The sequence below is a fragment of the Pongo abelii genome, chromosome 13 (genome assembly GCF_028885655.2).
Source record: "Pongo abelii isolate AG06213 chromosome 13, NHGRI_mPonAbe1-v2.0_pri, whole genome shotgun sequence".
NCBI classification, from domain to species: domain Eukaryota; kingdom Metazoa; phylum Chordata; class Mammalia; order Primates; family Hominidae; genus Pongo; species Pongo abelii.
The window spans coordinates 56,571,558-56,592,099 of NC_071998.2; the positions used below are offsets into that span (position 1 = coordinate 56,571,558).

General features: G+C 40.6%; 1 protein-coding gene and 1 non-coding gene across 15 annotated transcripts in view; one reads left to right on the forward strand and one right to left on the reverse strand.

The window, feature by feature from the left end:
* SMARCA2 (SWI/SNF related, matrix associated, actin dependent regulator of chromatin, subfamily a, member 2) overlaps positions 1–20,542 on the reverse strand; it is a 177,978-nt gene that overhangs the window by 14,431 nt on the left and 143,005 nt on the right. For 8 of the 14 annotated variants that reach the window (XM_063713830.1, XM_054519339.2, XM_054519337.2 and 5 more), the window contains 2 exon segments: positions 17,298–17,515; positions 8,731–8,784 (listed from right to left, as the gene is read on the reverse strand). In XM_063713830.1, the coding sequence (XP_063569900.1) occupies positions 8,731–8,784; positions 17,298–17,515 (272 nt within the window). 14 annotated transcript variants of the gene reach the window in all.
* LOC112135057 (U2 spliceosomal RNA) lies at positions 16,259–16,449 on the forward strand. Its single transcript, XR_002916370.2, has one exon. It is a non-coding gene; the product is annotated as a U2 spliceosomal RNA (small nuclear RNA).

Genomic DNA, 20,542 nt, shown 5'->3' on the forward strand with positions numbered 1-20,542 from the left:
TCTCTACTGTGTACCCCCAACTTTCATGGGCAATCCCCTCTTTATGACCCATTCCAGGTCTCTAGGCCTGACCTCTCACTCCATAGCTGGAAGGTTCTCTGTGGTTTTTTCTCCTCTCCAAGTATTTCCTTATCCATCCAGGACCAAGAACCCATTGTCCATAAAAATGGAGGAAATTCTCCTAAATATCAACTACACTTACTCTCAGTCCCCTCATTGCTCAGAACCTAATTCTTCCATGTGTGTTACTGTTTCTCTCCTCCCCACAGGGTTGGGTTCTCTTACAGACATCAAACTCATCCCCCTCCCTCCCAGAGCAAGGGATTGGATGGCCAGCTTCAGCAGACAAAGCCAGGAGGTCCTGGGCAGTACCTAGCTTCCACATCACCTATAGAATGCATTGGGGTAGCACGAACACTTGCTAGAGTAATTTATTTTTTTCCTAAATTACAGGTTAAAAAAAAAGTAAACAAACAAAAAAGGAAGTGAAGCAGCCTGATAGTTTTGAATCCTTGTCATTTCTTTCTCTAATTTGAGCTGAACGAGGGCTTTTAAATACACCTTTTCAAATGTGGTGGTTTTGTATGCATCACCCTGCCCCCGGCCAGAAAGTTGCTTTTTTCCTTTTTAAGTACAGAACAATAGTCTAATTGTACCATGTTGTTTACAGAAGGTGTTCTGTTTCTGTTGAAATGCTTATCCTATCCCAAGGTGTTTTCCATTATGTCATTTTACACAATTTAAGGCCTAAATATAAATTGCTACTTGGAAAGTGCACTACTTCCCAGACAAAAATGAGACCCCCTCCCCAAGACCACTGATGGCCTGTGACATCGGATGGATTTTACATAATGATCTACCTCAGGCTAGAAAGTATAGCTCTGATAAGACATGGGGTAAATGGGGGAGGGGTACAACTTGAAATACAAGTTTAAAGGCACTCACTGGTCTTACAGTTCACAGGTGCTGGTGGACAAGAACCTCTCCTCTCCATGAAAGTTAACAGACATGGCGACGTGGCCATGAGACCATAGAGTACGAGATGGAAAAGAGCCACATACCACTGTGCAAGTGGTAGTTTCAACTCCTGTATGCATGGCTTATATACACACACTACTGAGATTTAATTTGTTATGCTTCATCTGGGAACCGTTTTTTTTTTTTTTTTTTTTTCCTTATTACCTCCACAAACCAAAGGGCATTTTTCTCATTACCTCCACAAACCAAAAGTATAATTCCACATCTATACTATGACTCTAAACTGGTGACTGCATACATTATAAACTTTACATAAATGTCAGCTTTAGCTTTGATTATATTTTAAGCTTAGAGACATGCTGAAGGCTGATATGCTAGTTAAGAAATGTACTTCTGGCCGGGCACGGTGGCTCATGCCTGTAATCCCAGCACTTTGGGAGGCAGAGGCGGGTGGATCACCTGAGGTCAGGAGTTTGAGACCAGCCTGACCAACATGGAGAAACCCCCTCTCTACTAAAAATACAAAATTAGCTGGGTGTGGTGGCGCATGCCTGTAATCCCAGCTACTAGGGAGGCTGAGGCAGGAGAATTGCTTGAACCCAGGAGGCAGAGGTTGTGGTGAGCTGAGATCGCGCCACTGCACTCCAGCCTGGGCAACAAGAGCGAAACTCAGTTTCCAAAACAAAAAGAAATCTACTTCTAGAATACTGGTTATGTCTTTTAATGATTTTTTTTTTCCAGGACCAGGCGAAAATTGATAATTAGTGAGGGTCTTTTGTTTTATGGTTTTTCTTTTTTACCTGCTCAAGCTGATTTGTTGACCAGAATACCTAATAGATACTGCTGAGAAAGAACTCTTAACCATAGCTGACATTGTTTATATTAATAAGGGTAAAAATGTGACTATCTTACCTCAATTAGAAAATGATGTCATGATTTAGAATACTCACTTGAGGTTGGAAGGATTTTACAGAAAAGCTATCACAATCCTAAAGGAATCAAACATAGCAAAATCATTTGGGAAGAAAACTTTAAAAATTGGGTCAACATTGCAGGGCAGTAGGTGAAGTGTGCTGCTTCTTTTCAGGTTCAGGTTCCTATGAAGTTTAATATATATCATTGAAGAATTTACTAGACCACATTAGTGCCCCTACTTATCAAGAGAGCCTGCAGAAACCTGAGCCAGTCATGAAGCAGGTGTTACAAGCATCTGCACTCCATATTTGCTACTGAGATCTCTCATCTCAGCCTTATTGAGTATTGATTGGTGATAATTCCTAACAAGTTTGGAAATATAATCACCTAGACCCTTGAAGCAAGAGCAAAACAGGGTGGGATGGGAGTAGACTTGTTTTGGTCATGGAATTAGTAGCTGTTAAAATCACCCCAATGTTGGGGCACAGTGGCTCACACCTGCAATCCCCCCACTATGGGAGGCTGAGGCGGGCTGATCACTTGAGCTCAGGAATTCAAGACCAGCATGGACAACATGGAGAAACCTCATCTCTACAAAAAAATACAAAACTTAGCCAGGCGTGGTGGCATGTGCCTGTGGTCCCAAGCTACTTGGGAGGCTGAGGTGGGAGGATCGCTTGAGCCTAGGAGGCAGAGGTTGCAGCAAGCTGAGATCATGCCCCTGCAGTCCAGCCTGGTCAACAGAGCTTTGTCTCAACACCACCAAAAAAATCACCCTAACAGTCATAAAGGACTATGGATAAATAATGTCCCTGAGTTACCAAGACAAACAAAGTTCCCTGTTAGGAGACTGAAAAGGGTTCACTCAGCTCAATAAGAAAGGCACCAAGACTTTGTCTAGAGTCTTAAAAACAATCACACTCTGATACATGATTTTACTTTTGGTAATCTACTCTGGGCTGAAACAGATAATCATTAAGATGTTCGTGACAGGATTACTTAAAATAAATAATTCAAAGCGCCAAAACGTTTTAACAGTTGTGGAAAGAACAAGTAATAGAATGCAAGAGTCTAAAATTATGTATTTTAAAGAAAAAAATGCTTGTTACGTCATTATAAAAAAAAACAAAACAGGCCGGGCGCGGTGGCTTATGCCTGTAATCCCAGCACTTTGGGAGGCCGAGGCAGGTGGATCACCTGAGGTCAGGAGTTCAAGACCAGCCTGACCAATATGCAGAAACCTCATCTTTACCAAAAATAATAAAATTAGCCGGGGCATGGTGGCGCGTGCCTATAATCCCAGCCACTCGGGAGGCTGAGGCAGGAGAATCGCTTGACCCCAGGAGATGGAGGTTGCAGAGAGCCGAGATCGTGCCATTTGCACTCCAGCCTGGGCAACAAGAGCGAAACTTCATCTCAAAAAAAAAACAAAAAACAAAAAAACAAAAAACAGAGGATATCAAATTGTAGTGAAGTACAACTTCAACTTCAACAATGATTTAAAAAAGGCATTAAACAACGACCAGAAGGAGATACACCAAAGCATAATGAAAAATAATAATGTACTCTTATTCACCAAAATGAAGATTTATGATTGAATGTAATTTAGAACCATTTTATCCATAAATAAAATAGGTCCCAACAAACACTTTAATTGGGTTACCTTCATTGAAAACATGCCGTAAGTCAAATATCTAATTTTATTTTTCCAAAGAAATGATGTTTAAGGATCATAGGACCAACCTTTATTTTTATCACCATAAACAGCACGTCTTACCAACTGGCACTTTTTAACTATCACATAAAGCCAAACAAATAAAAGAATACAATTATTACACAGAAGTTTTAATATGTTATATGTTGTAACCATCAGAATCTTCTGTTCAGTTTCTATGCATTTCTTCAGGATTCTCCCATTGCATTTATTACTACAAAGCAAAGGTGCTTCAAACAGGACATAAGATCCAGGGAGTGTTTTTGTGTGTGTATTGAAGGGGGGACAAGCATTTTGAAAAAATGTTTTTGAGTAGATTTGTCAGCTATCACTCAGCTTTTGGAAATACTGTCTTAGGATGGCTACTTTTCTACCCTCTTTCTCACTTGACATTTCATAATGTGCAGGTACAGAACTCCACTGCCCATCTGACTAAATGTGATGATAGACGGACACTGGATGACCTGCAGCTTCCTTAGCCAGCCATTTCTACAGTTTTTCCCACCCCACCTTGTAGACGTTACACCTGCTCATGACTCAAAGCGTGCCTGTCTTTCAAAATGTAAGAACCCACATTCCCTTTCACTGCATATTCTGTCCTTTGATCCTTTCCTGCCCCTCCATTTCCTTTTTTTTTTTTTTTTTTTTTTTTTGAGAGAGGGTCTCACTCCACTCTGTCCCCCAGGCTGGACTGCAGTAGCACGATCAGGGCTCACTGTAGCCTCGACCTCCCAGGCTCAAGCGATCCTCCCATCTCAGCTCCCTAAGTAGCCAGGACTACTGGAGTATGCCACCACACCCAGCTAATTTTTGCATTTTTGTAGAGACTGGGTTCCGCCATCTTGCCTAGGGTGGTCTCGGACTCCTGAGCTGAAGCAATCCGCTTGCCTCGGCCTCCCAAAGCGCTGGGAATTACAGGTGTGAGCCACTGTGCCTGGCCTTTGCTTCCCCATTTCTTAACGGTAAAATGCTTCAAAGCTTTTGGCTGAATTGCGACCAAATTAAAAAGCACAAAGCTTCTGCAGACAAAATCAAATGCCTCTCCATCTGTGCCCAAGTCCCACACGTTGCTTTGTTAAATGGGTGGGTCGTGGCAGGCACTGGAGTGCTGCTTTTTCCTACAATGGCTGTTTTAATAAATTCTCAAGGAAGACATATTAGGTGTGATTCTAAAGGAATGAGACAGATTTTTTCCCCCATGAATATACAAGGACATATATATATCCAAATAACTGCGATCTCTCAGGGCAATCCATTTTTAATCAAAACGTTTATAGAGTGGTTTGGAAAACAGTGTGTCAGTCAGCCCTGTAAGAAAATCCATTTTATTTCCAGCTGAGCCTCCTTCCCTTCCTTCAGAGAGGGGTCCTTTATGCTGGTGTTGGCCTGGAGCTTGAGAGGCAGAGACCCTGGAAAGAGGGGCTTCAGGGCCACGCTAATGCTGGAAGATAAGGGGAAGCATTCTGTGTCTCGGAAAACAGACGGACTAAGTTTATTTGTGGGCTGCCCACCTGCTGTACGTGGGCATAACTGGCTAAGCACCATAAATAAGTATCGAGTCACCAAGAGTCAAAGCAGCCTGTTTCAGTAAACATTTAAAGTATCAATATTTGTAATGAGGGCAAAATAAAGCACTGGAGTCCACATCTCCCTGAGCAGATTCTCTCTGCACTAAATGTAATATTTGGGCTCTAATTCAGCATTTCCCAAAGTGTCCTCCACAGAACACTAGCTTAATGGATTACTAACAGTGTCCCGTGAAAAGGGGGTTCTTTGGTCAAATAAGTTTGGGAGATGCTGGGTTAAGCAGTTAAACAGCTGACTTTATAGCAAGACTTCCCAGGGCCTCTGGCTGTACTGGGAATCTCCAAGAAGGAGTAGGAAGGCTAGAGTTGGAAGAACTCACTCTGGGAAGCATCATGAAATGCTCATGCACCAGACAATGCATGAGGCTCTGACCTCAGGAGGCTGCTACTCTACACGATAAACTGTCAAGCTTGATTCTGGGTCCAAACTATCAGAAACAGAGAATGAATGAAAAAAGGTGCTTCACCTACACCTAAAATTTCCTAAAAGTGTATCTAATTGGTCACAGTGCTATTTCATGGTAATTTCTCTATAATGAAATTAGAGCCACTAAATGCAGAGGTGCTTGGGCTTGAGAGCTATCATTACAGCCTCTCACTCTCGTTTAAAGTAATACAAGATGTCTGGTACTAAAAATAAATTTTGCCTAAAAGAGCGTGTTGGCTGGTCCTGAAAGAGCGGTCAATACTAACAACATAATCACAACATCAAGGGCTGCTAATGGCCAAGTAGAGAGTTCAGCTGTCCTGTGATGGTGTATGCAGGGCCAGGTAACTACATACATGCACATGTGCACACACACATACATACAAGTGCCTTCACACACACCAATCTTCCTGCCACCTGCATTTCTGTAAACGGCACCACTGTTCACTGATCACTCAGGGCAGAGATCCAAGAGCTATGTGAGTTCTCTTCCTCCTCCTCCTCTTCCTCCTCTCCTCCTTACACATCCAGACTGCCCCTAAGTCTTGTCAATCCTGCCTCTGAGTATTTATTCCCTTGTATTCCTACCTACTGCCACTTCCTTATTTTAAGGACTATCTTCCTCCACTACCGGACAACATTCTCCTAATGTATGCCTCCTTCGATCCATCCTTCACAGACTATCAGTGACATTTCCCAACACAAATCTCACTGTATCCCCATGATCCTCTCTTGGCTATCTACTTTCCACTGCAGGGCTGATCTCAGCTCCCTGGGTGTCGCCTCCCCTCTCCCACAAGACAGACATCACACACTGGTCCCTGCACGCTCACGCCCAGAACTCAGGTGTGCTCTCCGTTGGTCTCCTTGAAACAGTGCTCCTAACAGTCACTGCGATGACTACAGATTGCCCTCAAGACCCCACTCCTAGAAGAGTACATCAAAATTCCTCCTCAGCTTGGTGTTCAAGGCCCTCCGGGATCTGTTCTCAGGCTTCTCCAGCCTCACCCGGGCTGTCCCAGTCTTCCCTTGTCTCCAATGAGCTGGTCACACTGAGATGGTGTAGTCTCTAGAGGGGGACTGCTTTCCATGCCTCCATGGCTACATCCCCCATTCCCGCACATACCACCACAAGCTCTGTCCCCCCACCCATCCTCCCTTCACCCATCTGTTTGAGAAACTCCCACTCTGCTCACAGCCAGTTAGAAGTGCTCTCCACTCCTGCCCCATCCCTTCCCATCCCACCCTGTGTATATGTGTCATTCATACCAGGTACTTGCATTATTTGTTGACATAGCTCTTTCCAATTGTGCTTTAAATAACTCCATTTAATTCTTTTTTTTCCATTTTCAATACTTACAAAGAGCCTCTTTTGACCACTGAAGCAAGGATTTTTTAAAAACTCTTCTGAAGAAAGGGTTAATTCATCATAATACAATCTCCAAACACCATGTTGTCAGCTCAGGCTTATGGGAAAAGGAAGTGTGTGTGACAGACAGCAAGGGACAAGACAGACTCCAGAGAGCCCTGAGGAAGCAAACACCAAGCTCACTGCTATGTCTCTGGAAATTAGTTTAAATGTGTCTTTAGTGAAAACGAATTTATCTAGTTCCTAACCATATACCACCATGTCATCTCCCCTCAAAAAGCCTTCGCATGGCACTGGGGACTTGCCATAAATAGCCTTTAAAGTTATTGATCTACTTTTCATGGTCACGTGACCATCTTGACAGACGAGGGGAAAGAGGGAAAGGAGTTCCTGCCTGTCCCTGCTTCCTGGGTGGGGCATTTAGCTTACATCATGCCATTTAGCCATAAGGCCTCCTTTCTAGGTATTAGGGGTGGAAATGTTTACCCAAGTTGGTTGATTATTTATACTGCCCAAACTTATAAAGTCAATTATTTGTTGTTTCAATCTCCAAGTCAGAATCCAGACTGAGTTCTTTCTCATAATGGCAAATACAGAATAAAATTCCTGATGTTTCTCAATGGACATTATAGTTTATGTGCCTGGTTTCCAGGATTAGTCATTGTTTACTGAACTGCAATAAGAAATATCAAAAATTGACAATCTTGCCCGACAGTTTCATCTCCACACAAAAATGGATAAGTATAAGTATAAATCACCCCTACTTTTTAATCTCCTTATATAAAGAAGAATACCACAACCAGTGATCTGTGTTCATTCTGAAATACAGGATACATCCTCAATTCTCTCTCTCCAGTCCTAGGTTGGATCCTATGCTGGGGGAAAAAATGTTGGAAAGGATGTTATTGGGTCAGCTGAAAAAACTGCAATATGGATGGTAAAGCACTGTATCAACTTTTTTTTTTTTAAGTACAGCTTGACTGAAATGGAGAAAGAAATGTTATCTCTCTTATATTAATAAGAGCTCCTAGCCTTGGCGTATCATGCAAATCCATCTCTCCAGCTCAACCAGTGTCATCTAACATTCACCCTATATCTAGGAGAAAAGCATTTCTGCTTTCTACCCAACAGAAGCAAAGGCACACAGAGGTTGAAAGAGACTGGCTTTAGATGCTTGGGACTACACACAACAGGTAGGCCCAGGAGTCACACCCTGAAACCCAACCCATCACACAAACAAGAGACAACTCAGCAATTGCCCTCTGCATGCCATGATCAACTCCAGAATGCAGACACAGCGTGAACATGCACGCTTCTTCATGTCTCGCAGGAGATCAAGTCACTACAGGTGCTTGGCATTAAGCTTCTAAACCAAGACAGCACAGAGTTAAAGAGGCCCAAGGAACACACAACAGAAGCTGCGCTGGAAGGGAGGGGGAAGCAACAGAAACCCATCTCCAAGATGCTGCAGTTAGGGCGGGCTTTCCAGGAGCTCCCAATACCCTTGTAAGGAGTGCATGTATAGAATTGACACAGCCAGATTAAAATACAGCACAAACAACTTCAGAAGCCATGACAGGTGCTTAAGAGTATCTGTGCCTCTATCCCGCACTTCAAGTAGGGGTGATGAGGAGGTGACCGAAGAAATTTGCTTCCAAAGGCCGATTCTATGATTCAATCTGTTTCATGTAACGAGGGATACCTGTATTTAGAGATAGGGGAATACAAGACAGATCCTGACCTGTTTCCTTCTATTTCCAACTGAGAATTACTGGGCACCTTCTCCACGTTACACCTGCGGTAGAGTAGAAAGAACACTAGAGTCAGAAGACCTGGGTTCTCGTCCCCGCCCGGCTCCTTCTTCCTAGGCTGGGTGACCTGGCCTAAGTCATTTTACTCTCCAAGCCTCAGTCTCCTCACCAACCTGCCTTGTTAGGAAGATTACACGGGGTTATGTTTGGAACCTCATTCGGAAAAATAACATAGTTCTCTAAAAATGGCGGGGGAAAGTGGATTTCCTAACCTTTCTGGGATTTTCCTACTTCCGTCACACACAGAAATTCCTGTTACCCTGTTCCCTCTATACATGTTCCATTCACTGTTCCAGAAGGTGGAAGACAGGCAGCCACTGGCTAGAGGTGCGTGTGATCTTGGAAAGGTAGTGCTAGTCTATCTGAGTTTAGCCCCTCATTTGTAAAATGGGGAAAATACTTACCTCAGAAAGTTTATAAAAATTAAATAGGATAAAGTGTTTTGTTACAGTAGCCTGCACATAGAAGGTATTCCAAGCATCAGCCAATTTGGGTCTGAACACCATCTAACTAGTCAGCTCTGCTTCCAAGAGCTCTATTCCTTTTCAATAGATCACTGAATTCATGATCTTCAGTGGGAAATGAAAATAAACCACCACCTGGGGTCTTGGGCACGTCTACAGGCCTCTAGAAAAGCCTTTTCAGTTGAGGATTTTTGAAATTGCTATGTTGGTGTCCCTTTGTGTGGTGGCAGGGAAGCAGCTGCCAGGTTTCACAGATCCTGGGAAGACCCTCCATACCCTCTAGATCTCCCTCCAGGTGTAGACAGCACCCTTTGGCATTCACAGCCTATGCCTGTCCACGTATATATCCCTTCTCCGAGTCACTGCCCCATTCTGCTTTAGAGTCAGCGGGGGGTCGGGGTGTTGCAGAGAGGGAAAAGCATAAACCCATAAACAAATCAACAGAGGGGTGGAAGCGCATGTGCTCTCTTCAAAATATACAGAATTCTTTGGAATGTCTGAAATATAAGGAGAGCTGGGAGGGGTGCACTGGAAAAAAAAAGTTGGGAAGATCCGAAGGTTCAGATTGTGGAAGATAACAATTCTCCTATGCTAAGAAGTCTGGTCATCATCAGGTAGGCAACGGGCCGCTGTGAGGAGTTCTAAAGTTACAACATGAAATGACCAGTTAGGTGCCTCAGAAAGAAGCCAGGACAGGAAGAGACTGGAGGCAGGGCACGCAGTCCACCCTGCAGCTTGCCAGGCCAGGCCAGCAGTGCAAGGGCCTCAGGAAGACAGGGTGTGAGGAGGCAGATGAACGGGTGTCTTGTAGGGACAATTAAGAGCAGGTTGAGGGGACTCTGAGTGTCAGCAATAAGGCACAGAATTGGGAAAGTGTTTATTATTTCACTTTTAGGACCTTGGGCTAATGATGATGCTGACCAAGGAGACACAGAAGCTTAAGTAGACCATGTCATCTCCGAATGTGCACGAGTGACGGGAGGAAAACCTGAAAACAAGTACTACCTTAGACACTTTACAGAGTAGATTGTAAATAACTGAGAGAAGCTAGGTATGGCTCTGTCATCTAAGACTGACACAGATTACAACTCAATGGGTTCTGAACAACCAAAGATCCCAGCAGAATAATTTCAAATCATTCTGATAAGGAGTCCATGCAGGTCAGCCATCTGATTGGCTTGGGGAAAAAAAAAATACAAATTTTTAAAACCCTAAAACAAAGTAACAAAAAATAATAACTACATAATGACATGGATTTGGTTTAAAATGTTTGTTACTAAAACTTATTTTAGAAAGACAGTATGAATGCCAGTGTAAAGATCCATTGGTTTGATGAAGCCTTGAGATGATAATCAGTGTGGGAAAGCCTTCGACACAGTAAATACCTAACGCACTTCAAATAAAGAACTTCCGAGACAGAGAAAGCCTTGGAACAAGGCAATATTTTTAAATAAGAGCCCTGCCCTTCTGGAGAATGGGCTGATTATATGTGGGCCTTCAACAGAGTTTCAGCCCTACTCAAAATGAGAAAAATGCTGCAAATTACTTTTCAGTGTGTATAGGAATTAAGTACAATTAGTCCACAGGTTTGTAGTTTACCAAATTCTTGGAAAGGTGCTATAATGTAATAAAATATCAGATCATTTGCCGGCCATGGTGGCTCACGCCTGTAATCCCAGCACTTTGGGAGGCTGAGAAAGGCAGATCACCTGAGGTCAGGAGTTCGAGACCAGCCTGACCAACATGGCAAAACCCTGTCTCTACTAAAAATACAAAATTAGCCAGGTGTGTTGGTGCACGCCCATAATCCCAGCAACTCTGGAGGCTGAGGCAGGAGAATTGCTTGAACCTGGGAGGCAGAGGTTGCCATTGCACTCCAGCTGGGCAACAAGAGCAAAACTCTCTCAAAAAAAAAAAAAAAAAAAAAAAAAGAAAAAAGCTCATTTTCCCAAGTAAATGTTATTATAATGTCCTAAATTGATTATAAGTACCAGGTAATGTCATTGTATCCTCACATAATGGGGTTCATATGACCCCTACTTCCCTGAATTCCCCAGGCCAGCTACCTCTTCAGTAATATCCCATAGGAAAGCTATCTCTTCCACTGCATGATGAGCTAGTGGGGTAAGTACCTGGAATTTTTTACCCTATAATTATATTCAAGAGTACAGTCCTGGAAATAAGAAAACAATGAAGGAAATATTTCTAAAAAGAATGAATGATTTTCTCCAATGTGAGAACTAAAAATTTAGGACAAGCTGAGTCTTACCACAATTCCCAGAGATACCACAAAGGCTTATTAAATTTAGGGGCAAGAAGAACACATTCCCAGCTAGAGGAAGACAGCAGAGACTGAAGAGTGTCAGGGAGGCAGGAGCCACGTGGCTGCCACCCCTCTGTGCACCGGAGCTGTGTTCACCAATTGGACTGACCAGGCACTGACCAAGCCGGTATCTCCTGCCTCCTCCATCACTTTGCTGCAACCATCTTCAAGGCTAGACCTGATGTCCAAACCCTTTTACAGACAGCAGGGCTGGTCTTCCTGTGGACTGCTTCTGAAAGAATTGTCTTCGAACAATTGATAGAGAGGGAGGAGGTGATGACACCCTACTCACTTTCTGTTTCCAGATTCTTCAGGAATGAGAACAATGCTCAGATTTGAAAAGCAAGGCATAATAAATGGTGAACAAAAGCTCCTGATAGGAGAGTTGATAGAAAGAGCATATCAAGCCACTTCAAGTAAGTTCAAGTGTCCAGTTGCAAACTAATTAAATCCTGGAAAAGCATGTAGATTGCTTCTGCTAATAACATTTAGGAAATCACAGAGCATAAAAATGGAATTAGAAAACTAGAGATAAGCAAATGTCCCAATTTCAATATGAGAAAGAAAATTTGAGACTGTTACACTTGATGTTGACCCTTGGTAAAAATTTAGAAGAAATTATTCAGATGCCACAGGGCTATTTGGAAAAGATAAATAACATCATTAAGTGCCAGCAGGAGGTCTCTTAGAAAAAGCCATGGCAAGCTAACCTCATTTCACTTTTTCGGCAGGGTTTCTAGGTTGATAGATTGGAAAGCCTAGCCATGGTGTATCATGGTTTTAGCCTTTCTTGATAATGCTGAGAAAGGATAAATGTGGGTGACATGAGAGCATGGCTATATGAGTTCACTGATGGGTAGCCAACCTAAAGGATTACTGATTAATACATTCATGTCAACCTGAAGTGATTTTCAGGGGTATGTCACAGAGACCTGTCCTTTGTCTAAGTTTCTAAGCAATAGCTTATATCAAATCTTTGGATGACAAAAACTTAGATACGTAAACATAGTAAACATAATTTTTACATAGATAAAAATTTAGAGGTACAGTATCATGCAAGGATGATGGGATGAAAAGTAGTAAGGCTGGAACTACACAGGGATAAGAATACAATCAGTAGGTATAGGTTCAAAAAAATTATGCTTAGTTGAAAGCCAACCTTGGCAGTATTCATATGAAATCAGAGCTGTGTATGTGTGTTTTGGGGTGGGGAGTGGGGGTGATTTCAACAAGTCACATATTCAATGAGTTAACTGTGTCAAGGTTGCTGGAAAAAGTAAACACACCCTTGAGTTATGCTAACAGAATTCTGGTGTCCAGAATAAGGAAGCTAACCACCCTGCAATTAATGATCAGAATACCCCATTGGAGTTCTGGGCGCCATGTTTGAAATGGGACACTAGGAGACTGGAATGTGGCCAATGTCTAGGCATCACTCAGAGAGCAAAGTGAAGTGTTCCAACCTGAAGAAGAATGTCCTGAGGTAGATATGCTTGTTGATACATTTTAAAGGATATTTCTCAGAATGAGAGCAGATTTATTCTCCGAGGTTCCAAGTAGAACAAATAGCTAGGGGTCAGATGGCTGCATCCCTTTTAATGTAGGAAATGGTGATGTGTTTAGAACTGTCCTTTGGTGTCTAGAACTGCTCTGAAGCAGGGAGCTCACACTGGAGTGTCCACATGGAGGTGGATGACCACATGCCAGAGGTGGTACAGGGGGACTTATTTGTGTTGTGGGAAGTTGGGTCAGGCAGAGCTAAACGTCCCTTCCAACTTTAATAATGTCTCTAGGAATCTCTCTCTCTTCTTTATCCAAGTAACTGAAAGCCATGTCTCTAGAGTTGGAATAGCTCCACAGACTCTACTCTTTACCAACTAATTCTACATCTCATCCCAGGGGCAATTTTCAAGGGTACAAATGCAAACAGGATGAATCCCTTCTCAAAGAACAGTCTTAGGTTAAATATTACATAAATTGAGAATATGAGTTTTTAAAAGCTTCTAAATAAGCAGAAAACAAAGCACGCTTAACAAGTCAAAACAAAGCCTTCTAGTACTACTTGATATAAAGTTTTCTATTTGTGCAAATAAAATGATGGGGGCCAGTAGCAGCAGACCAGTACTACCTCTGAATAGATGGCAGTTACTGCAGAGGGATTTTACATTTATGAATCACACAATATCTGGCTCTTAAGGGTTAGATTTTTAGAAGCACCCTCCTTTTAAAAAACAAGTCCTATCACTGACTAAAAAGCAATAAACACACACATAAATGATCTTAGTTCTTTATGAAAATATCAAGATACATCTGCCCCAGAATCATGCATGAACTTTTAAACAACTGTCTCATGAGAGCTAATTAATTCTTCTTATATATCAGTTAAATATAAATGGCTGTTCTTATTTAATACACTGTTAATCTACATGACTGTCAGAGCCCTAACATTTGACCAAAGTGATGGGAAGGAGGTTGGCACAGGTGGTATTTCTTTCACAGGTGGGTTGAGTTACTATTTAAATAACTGACTTTAATGGTGCAAAAATCTCAACACAGTGAAATGTACATCTCCCAGCAGCATTTTCTAAAACCAACCGAAAATATGATACTGTATCTAATTAAGGCTCTCCTAATTTGAGTGCCTCCTACTTGAGTACCAAGTTAAAGAGAAATACAAAATATAAATAGTTAGTGCTTTTTCTAGAGGATTACCAACATGAAATGTATATGAAACATTCAGTGGTGGGAAATTTAGTACATACTCCCCAGAAAACATCTAAATGTGGGAGCTAATAGAATGTGTCTTACCAGGACACTTTTTAAGGAAAAGTAAGTAAGCAAATAAAACAAGGAAAAGTTAAAAAGAAAAAGCTACTCAATATCTGCATGCTGAAATATTTAAATACCCTTTACCTACAGTAGAACTAAAGACATAGTCAATAAACAGTACCACTGAAACTGCATTTTCTGTTTCTAGAAATAAAACCATGGAAATCAGCATCAGCAAGGACACTTTCTTTCTGGTGCTCAGAGGTCCATTCACCTACCTGATTAGCCTCAAAGTCTGAAAGGCTGATTATTAATAATGAAACTGTTCAAAGAACCTGAGTTACATTAAATCCTTGATGACACACAAGGACTCTAGAGGCAGGCACAGTAATGAATCCCATTTCTGGGATTCTGGGATGGGGAAACTGAGGCTCAGGGAGATTAAGTAAATTACTCAACTGTCCCATAGCTAGTGAATGTCAGAGTCAGGATTCAAATGCAGGTGGTTAAATCAAGACAAGAGTCTGTACTCTAAACCACTGTGCAATGCTTAGCTGAGGTTTAAGGCATATAATCTCCTACCACTCCATATTTTTGGATGGTTTCTAGGAAAGTGGTCAGCCCATAGCCATGTATACCAGGAAGTCATAAACTCAAAGGCTATGGAGCCAGCAGGTAATACAAATGAATGAAGTGAGTCAGGCATAAAAAGCATGGCAGTAAATGGTGACCCACTCCATACTGAAGAGATGATAGAGAGTGATGGGGATTGTGGCAACCTACAGCGCGATGCTGCCTATGAAAGGATGGCCACTTCTTCATGCCTACTGATTGCTACCTTAGGGAGAGCTAGGCAAAGTGCTGCCAGAGTTTCTGGTTTTTCAAAAGGGTGGGGGATGGGAGGGAAATTTTTGCAAGAAATCTCTCCAGGTTTATGTATTTGCTGACCCCCACCCCTCAAAAAAAACATAAAACCAAATGAATCTGTTGGCAGTATGTCATCCACCTGTTGGTGACTTCTTTTATGTCACTAGAGAAAGACACAGCCATCACCTTAGCATGAAAGGCCTAGCTTCTCAACCTCCAAGGACTTTCCTGGCCCTTCTCAGTGTTACAACAGCCCTTGACTCACTCAGCAAGTAATGAACAAAATGCCTGTCACACATCACAGCACATCTGGTCAGAGAAACAGATGTTACACTCTCCTGAGACAAAGGCAAAAAAATTTGATGTATATACAGAGTGATGCTCTCTACTTAGTAATGCTTTGCTTTAAACCAGGGACTGAGAAAATAAGGCATAATAATCCAAGCTGGCTTCTAGAATACTGTCCCTTTCTATGGCAAATATACAAGGGGAGCTGGGGGGTGAATAGAAACGTAAGAGTTACTGATTCATGGTTTACAAGGAAGTTTTCATGTTCACTCTGGACAAAGCATGGACTTGTGGTCAAAATTTCCTTCCTGGATTGCTGTCATTCCCCCTCATTAATGAACAGTTGGTCCAAACCCAAGAGAATGGGGTTGCCCTTCTGGCCACTTCAGAAGCCTTAAAGGGGATGCACTTATTTATTTTTTGAAAAAAGGACAACTGCACAAAATCTGAGACCTGGTGGGCAAAACGGAGCAAGAAATTCCGGCCTTTTCACAAACATCTCCACCTACTCCTCTTTCCCCATTTCTGAAAACTCCTTGCAGATAAGAAAGGCTTAACAGCAAAACCCCATGGTGGAAAGTTTCTTGCTTTTTATACCACTTAATTTTTATAATAATTTTTCCTTCCCACTATGATGTATTCAGCAAAGCCATAATGAAAAACTAAAAACACAACGTAGTTATTCATGTTAAACACTTACAGGTGCACAGAGCAACACTAGTTAATGTCAAACATTTCTGGTAACTAACTGCTTCTCAGCCTTTTGGCTAAGACCAAGTGTAGTATCTGTTGTTACATGCTTAATATCTGATTCCTCCTCTATCCGAGGACAATATGTTAAGTGGATTTTGGAAGCAGGGAGCTAGAACAGGAGCTTGCTCCATCCACTCCACACATCGACCTGGTACTGCAGTATCTCCAGAAATGATGCACCCCCTTTTTCAATTGGTAATTTAAAACTGATTAATACCACTATGCAACTGAGAGAGTGAAAATGTCTGTTTCCTGTCAATTTTTCAACTGAAACGAGAAGCCATCTTCAAATAAAAACATTACCACGTGATAACAAAGTGGAAACCAAGTCAACTAACCAAAATGTAGCCTAACTAGTTCACCTACTGTATGGATCTGACTGACACCCTACAGTGTCTTTGGTTTTCAAATAATTATTCATTGTTTAAAATGGCCTGGGAGGAGTGTTCCACACAGCTTTCTCAAAGTCCGTATCCAGAAATCCCATGAAAAAGGTAAATTTGCTGAAAGACCATGCTGACTATGTGGTATTAGGAAGAAAGAGATAACTCAAGTGCTCAGAAATTCAAGTGTTGGAAGGAAAGAAGAAACTGTATTTACTATGAAGCATCTATTTTGCTTTAAACAGTTTTAACATGAAATATTTACCTTAAATATATTAGGATTCTTATTTCTCTAACAATTCAATTAAAAAAAAATATTACTCCATCATTCCAATCCCTTTCATCTGAAATATCTTCATTTTCAGATGGTATTTCAGAGGTCCTTAAGAATCCTTTTCTAATTTAGATATTTTAAAAATTTTGTAATCTAAACTAAATTTTCAACTATCTTAAATAATACCTGATGAAACATCATACAAAATAGCAATAGTGGCCATTTTAAACAGGTACAAAGAGAGAAAGCCATAAAACACAAACTAGAAAGAACCTTAATAAAACCTAAGTGCATAACTTAACAACTCCTGCTCCTCAGGGAGCGCCACTCAGCGTCTTGGTGAGAGATGATCAAGGTGAAGGAACCAAACACTCACCTATCTTTGTAGTTTATCACAGTATCGATGATAGCATTCATCTGCTTTGTCAGTTTGGGGGGATTTGGTGACAGTTTCTCAGCGGGAGGGCGGCCTCTTCTCTTCTTAGCTTTTTCCACATCTTCTTTCGCAGGATCTTTATCCACATTTCTTCGTCTTTTTCGCTTCTTAAGCCGTACTTCCTCTTCCATTTCCTCCAAATTGCCGTCTTCAATCGCCTGTTCATTGGAAACAAAGGAGAAAAATTCAAGACAAGAAAATAACCAAGACAAAAAAGTATGTGTATATTTATATATAGCTCCAACAATTAGAATAAAATGAAAGAAATTAACCAAAAAAAAAGTAAAAGTTAACAGTAATCAGTGGAGGAAGAAGAAAAAAGGAATGCTACCATATTGGATAAATGCATTTTTAACTCAAGTCTGTTTCATGAGCAAAACACATTGAAGGCCCAAAACAATCACAGTAAAGAAGAATATGACAAATATTAAAAGATCTATAAATTCAAGAGTTTGATGATAACTGAATCCAGATGAAATTTTAGCTCAGTTTAAGAACAAGACCCTAATTTTCTCATTACTGTAAGGGAAGGAAAAGGTAAACAAAACGAGGGGTGGGTTATGAAAAAAAAATCCCTAAGAATACATCCACACGATCATATAAGCTTTGACCTTTTCTTCAGGTTTTGCATCAATTTATTCATGATTAACAATGTAAATCAAAATTCCATCTAGATTTTTGTTCTAACGTGGCAATTAGTAAACAAGGAAACGGGAAAGTACAAAGCCACATTCCTTGGTAAACGCACTTAAATCATTCGATAAAGAACACACACACTCACAAACAATAAACACTTTTTTCCAATTACCTGCAAACGCTTGCTTTAAACCAGAGCCAGCAGCACTAATGCAGAGAGATAATAAAATAGCTATAAAAACAACCAGGTATAAAAGAAACCTGTTCATAAAGGGCTAAAAGATCCATGTGACAGACCCAGAAGTTTAAACTTTTTTTTTTTCCTGGTAAATCTCAAAACTCAAAAGAAGAAAAATAAAGGGGAAAAATACTGCAAAGGAAGAAAAAAAAAGAACATAAAATTTGAACATAGAAAAGAAATTTTCTAAAAAAAAATCTTTAAATTACATTTTGAGATTGCTCTCTCACACAAAATAACTAATGTTGTTATTTGTTCCTCCTGCCTCTCAATATTGCCTCCAGTATGCAAATGATAATCAATCCTTTCTCGTAGCTGAAAGAGCTCTAATCATAAGGCAATTACCTTCATTTCTCCACAGCACCAAACATGGCTAATATTTATGATCATGTGAGTATAACAATCAATATAAAGAGTGATTACAGCTCAGACATAATTTCTTTCACTTATGTACAATGCTTTCTGAAAAAGAAAGGTTTTGTGAAGAAAACCTGGTGCAGAACACAAAACAACCTGGCATGTTAAAAATGCCAGTGGGATTTTTTTAAAAAAAAATGTTTTCTATGCATCCTCCAATGTGCAAATCCATAGAAGCAACATGCACACAGACAGATTCCTAAGGGACAGTCTGAGCCTAGGCCTTAATAATCAAAAGACAATTTCCATCACGATCCTACAGTGTTCAGATAACCACTATGAAGGAGGCGAGATCTGATGAGTTATGAGGAAAAAGGAAAAGGAAAAAAAAAAAAAAGCTTCACATTATTGCATTAATATTCATTTGCCTAAAAGCAGGACACCCACTATACAGCTAAACACACTGCAGCTAAGCAAAGATTAAGAAAAGGAAATTGTCCCGCATATCTTGGAGGCTGAACATGCTAATAATAAATACAGCATGCAAGGCTGTCAACAGTTAATGGTATTGCTCTCCTCAAGCACCCAGTTGCACACAGAAATACGGAGAACACCGGCTTTTGATGTGTTACACACCTACACATGCCTGGGATGTAGTTCTACTGAATCTTCAAGACGGCAACGAAAAAGGATATTTACCTTACCACTATCAGCAGGCCGGCTATCGGAAATCACAGTTAGTGGGGATAAAATTAACAAGCCAGCAAAGCAGCGAGCTGCTAGTCTCTTCATCAGCTGATCAGGAAAAAAAAGAGAGCTGGGGAAAGGCTATGTTTTCATATACAAGTAATTTTATTTTACTGAAAATTTAATACTGAAAGGATTGTGGATACTCAAATCTGCTGTTTCATTCTACCTACTACAAGGCCCGAAGGCTTCCTCCTTCAGCCTGTTTTAATATTGACAACTACTTATCATATTTTTTCCCCTTATTATTCCAGGCAGCAGAATTAGAGATTTTAGCTCAGGTGGTTTCTGATTCTTGCTCGCATTTTAACAATTAAGCCAGTAAGAAAACAAATTAATATTCAAATTTATTTTAAAAAATTAAAACAAGGTATTCTTTTTTGGTATTTTATACCTTATTTTTTAAAAAATAGCAGCATGGTTTGGAGCAGTCTAAATGATTTTTAAAATAGAAGACAATTTTTTAAAAAAATTCAATGCATGTAAATAAAAGCAATGTACATGTTCTAAGATTCAAATATTTTAATATAATATGTTATTCTGCTCTTTAAAGAAAATCCAGAACAACTGTAACACTTCACTTTCAGTTTCATGCTGTAAAATTTTTCATTGTTTTTCTTCTCAGTGGGATAAATGAAGTTGGGGGGAGTTGTAAAAAAGGATATTTCTACTCTCACCCCCCTTAATTTTGAAAAGAGGGAAAAAGCATAAGCTTGTGATATTTGCACTTTTAAATCTCTAAATCTGTGAGTAGCTAAGAAGCGAAAACAAACTAAATTGCAAACAGAACAAATGAAACAATTTTTATTACAATTGCTAATACGTGCAGATTCTTATTAAATTTAGGTTCTGGAATTACAAGGAAACACACACAAAGTACTGACCATTATTCCCCTTAAACTAAAGGTTTTATGCAGGAATGCAGAGAGCTACAAAACATCTTCCCTCCTCCCCAAAGACCCCAAACACATCCATATGCAGTGCTTTATGTTCTGTGATTTCTAAGGGTCTTTTTCTAATGGAAATCAATTCACTAAACACTTCCCAATGCTTTTCGCACATAAAGAGTAGAGTAAGATTACTCCTGCATGTAAGTAAAATTATTCATGGAGATTTTAAACTGTTCTTTTATTTTAAAAAATTATTTATTAAACTGGCTCAACTGACTCAAACTCAGCGCTGGGGGTTGGGGGGGGCACACAAAAAA